General features: G+C 31.0%; 1 protein-coding gene across 1 annotated transcript in view; it reads right to left on the bottom strand.

The window, feature by feature from the left end:
- Window positions 1-282: 282 nt before the first annotated feature.
- LOC106460867 (T-complex protein 1 subunit alpha-like) overlaps window positions 283-4049 on the bottom strand; it is a 29423-nt gene continuing 25656 nt past the window's right edge. Inside the window, exons 10-12 of the mRNA XM_013920617.2 lie at window positions 2435-2627; window positions 1990-2153; window positions 283-1335 (exon numbers count right to left, since the gene is read on the bottom strand). Of these exons, the coding sequence (XP_013776071.1) occupies window positions 1152-1335; window positions 1990-2153; window positions 2435-2627 (541 nt within the window). The 3' untranslated portion in view covers window positions 283-1151. The remainder of the gene's footprint in view (window positions 1336-1989; window positions 2154-2434; window positions 2628-4049) is intronic.

The following is a 4049-nucleotide window of genomic DNA, read 5'->3' on the forward strand; positions in this document are numbered from 1 at the left end:
ACAACTACCATTAGTTAGTTATTTTTTTGGCCTTAAATTTATCAATGTCACCAGTTTTTAGTGAATAATCATCGTAAAATCTATATCTGAACTTCATGTATGATAACATCCTGTTTTAGTGATGCAGATACTAATACGGTATTTGTTTAGTACAAAAAAAAGGAAAATTATAAAAATAGTTCAATCTGGTGTTTAAAATCATAACACCACCTCGCAGTTTTTTACTTGTATAGGACGTGAAAATACAAAAACAAATTATCAAAAAAATATGTAATGACAGGATAGTACTTGACTGTTTATTCCAAACAACACTGTCACTAATTGGACAACGTAAGGTACAAAACAGTTAGTGCATACAAATGATCAGCCATTTTGCTACTTAAGTGTAGTTGCACTAATATTCTTTTTAAATGTGCTTAAAAATAAACAAAGCAACAAAAAGAGAAACTTTTTATTTCAGTGTGTATTATATTAGTACAATCAAAAAACTACGACATTTGCAGGTTCTAGTGAGACGTCTTTAAAATGGATTAAATAAGAATGCAAATCCAACAAATAAAACCACTGATGAAATGCTCTCAAAATGCTCCATGACAATGCTAGCGCATTACTCAAGGTTCTAACTAGATTATGAGCTATTTGAAAGGTATAAAAAATCATACAAAATTATTTTTAGTACACCACACAGGGTACAGGTAGTTTATGTGCAAGCAGAGGACAAAAAAAAAAAACACCTCCAAGTTCCTACAAATGAAACGTAATTCAGATTCTGTAATGACTTTCGTACATGACAGCTTTTGGAGAAAGACAACCGGAATGAAGCATTACAAAAATATCTAATGGTAAAGCTTAAACAAAATTCAAGTTTCATTACTATTGGATACAAATTAAACTCTTAGCTGAAGTAAACTATAAAATATATCTTAGATTTTTGATTTTGCATAATGACATCATCTTGGTTTTTCATCATCAGAGTTTAGAAGATAAAATCAGCTGAACAGCTTCACTGTACAGTCTCTTAAAGCAAGGAAATTATTTTTTGTAGGTAGTGAGCAGCCACAATATCTATTGTTCAATAGAGTTAAGGTTAGTGTTCTTAGAAAGTTTTTCTGTTAGCATGGTTCAATTTAAGCTACCTATACAATGATGCATTAATTATCATAATGTCTGTCTTCTTTCTTTTCTGGATTCAGTTTGATGAGATCATCAATCCGAAGGATAGTGATGGCAGCCTCCGTTGCAAACTTGAGAGACTTGATCTTAGAAACAGCAGGTTCCAAGACTCCTGCCTTCTTGTTGTCTCTTACAGAACCCTCAAATAGGTCCAAACCCATCCTGTTGAAGGAGATACTGACATTAATATACATATATTACACAATTAATATAGCAAGAAGTTTTCTATAGATATATATTAAAAGTTCATCTAGTAGAAAGTCCAACTCTCACAAGAAAAGAGCTGTATTTAACAAACCAAGTACCACTTATAGCTGGAGACGGCTTGAATGGGTAATGAAGAACAACTACATGAGTATTTATTATTGGTTCTGCAGTGTCGTTACAATGGTATTTACACAACTGAATACCTGTACATTGTTTATTTTGTTTAGTTCTTGCAGTGCTATATAATATTTGCAAGAAAAGTAATGCTAATACAATGTTCTGCAACAGTACTTGTTCTCAGCCAGTCAGTGAACATATGTCACATGTATGATCCTCAGCGAGCTGGATATGGCATACTTGGTTACAGAAGTGTTGAAACATTCAATTTCTAATAACAATTAGTTGAACAAGTGGCTTTAACATCATATTTCATTCACAGATTTACGTTGAATATTCACAACAATATCACTTCTGTAAGTTACTGTTGTACACGCATAAAGAAAATTTTAATGCGTTACACTACATTATACAAACAGACAAAAAAAAATCTTTCTGGTTCCACTTAATCCCCAGTAAATGCAAAATGATGAAAACAAAAGAATAAATTACCACTTTAAGTGCGCATGTTCAGACTTTGTCTGTGAACTGTTGTGATAGGCTCGTAGTTTTGCCACCAGATCAGAAGCATCTTTAGCAGCATTCACTGTCAGAGTTTTAGGGATCACCAGAAGGGATTTAGCAAATTCTGCTATTGCTAATTGTTCCCGAGAGCTCTAAGATAAATGGAAAAACTTATCAGCTTTACAAGTAGACCACAAGATGTTTTCTATAGACATTTTCAACAGTGAAACAGTTCACAAATGGCAAAACTGACAAATTTCAAACAAATGGAAATTAAATGTGCTCAATAACATATTACATAAAATAATAATCAGTAAAACTTTGGTTACAAAATAATAAATCAGCTTCTAGCTAGAAAAAAGTCCTACAGAGTAAACAAAGAATAGTTCTTTAATATTAATAACTTTACTTTTATAAAACTGGCTCAACTTACTAGTGAGGTAGCAAAGTTCTCAAGAAAAATTGATAAAGCAGTCTCAACAGCTCCTCCACCAGCAACAACAGTCTTTGACTCCATCACACGTTTCACCACGCACAAGGAATCATGAATAGACCTTTCCATTTCATCTACGAAGAAGTCATTGGCCCCTCTAAGAATAATGGAGCTTGCAGTGTGGGCTTTAGGACTAAAACAAAAATTTTTACTTTTAGATGTAATATTTTTCAACTGTCTAACTATTGCAAGAGGAATTTAGAAAACTAGATTATGATTACCATAACATTTTTAGTTATTGTAAATTTTGTAAAATAATTCAGCCTTACCGTATACTACCCCAACAAGCCTTTAACATGGAAACAATATAAAAATCAGTAACCTATTCATTACACATGTAGAAAAATATTCTGTAACAAGCTAAAAATATGCAAAAAAAAGTTCAGAATTAGAATTATTATGATACTCCAGATCAAAGTTGATATATCTTTTAGTAAGTTTAAATCAAGCTCTTGCATGCCATAATCATATGGTCCGTGAATTATAAAACGCTATGTGCCTACTTTCCTACTGATCGGTCACTTCACGAAATACCTGTCAATAGTGCAGATATGAGACATTTTTTGTCACTTATATTTTGACATATTTTCAAAGCATGAAGTAATAGTCTGTCATTGTTTAAAGAACAATCACTTTATGTATGTTATTGAATATCTAACAATTTAAGATTATCTAATTAGCATAGAAATATTAACTTTATGATGCCAGCAGTGCATAAAAGTTTAGGCAACTTTAACAAAGACCAAAATTTATTCAAAATATGAACTCTAAATAAAATCAACACATACTACAAGTCCTGCTTGAGTGAGTCGGACACAAATTAAACTGAACTTTCAGCAGGTCATTAATTTAAATAACAGTAATTTAAAGTTGACCAGAAGAGATAATTGTTTGTTTTACTTCTTTATTTACTGTTCTGTGCTTTAGGAAAAATATGTTTAAGAACTTATTTCAAAATAGCAATAATCTATATACATATACAAGGTATAATAATTCAAATGTGACTGTATTTTACAAAATACTAGTCTACTAAAATACAGCAAAGGCAACTTTCTTTGTACAGACCAAAGGTCACCTTTACATTATTTGATACGGTAACACGAGTGCACATGAGCCTCGTCGTTGTAACTTCTGTATTGTTAGCTAGGCACGGGTGTAAGGTCAATATAATAAATGTATAATGTTATGGGATTTAAGCTATTTAGTCTAAACATTTATGTTTTCGTGTTATAACCTGTGTTCATTCTAGAGTGAAAGAAGCATAATTTATGTTTATTTCCTAATTTTTTATGGTGTTTGCGAGATTGGTCAAATTTACCAATCTTATACAGATATTAATTACTGAAAAGAACAGATAAAATATAAAGTTTTTCTTATGAAATATTTGCTAACTATCCGGACATTATAAAGATTTTGCATGTGAAATTTCAAAATTTTCTGATGCATAAAAGTATTTTTAATCTTAAAATTACTTTGCATGATAGATGTGAAAAAAAAAAAGGCATGAGAGAAACATTGCTTTACAAACCTTAAGACTTAATAAAAAAAATAGATA

Source organism: Limulus polyphemus, unplaced genomic scaffold, assembly GCF_000517525.1.
Source record: "Limulus polyphemus unplaced genomic scaffold, Limulus_polyphemus-2.1.2 Scaffold850, whole genome shotgun sequence".
Classification (NCBI taxonomy): Eukaryota; Metazoa; Arthropoda; class Merostomata; order Xiphosura; family Limulidae; genus Limulus; species Limulus polyphemus.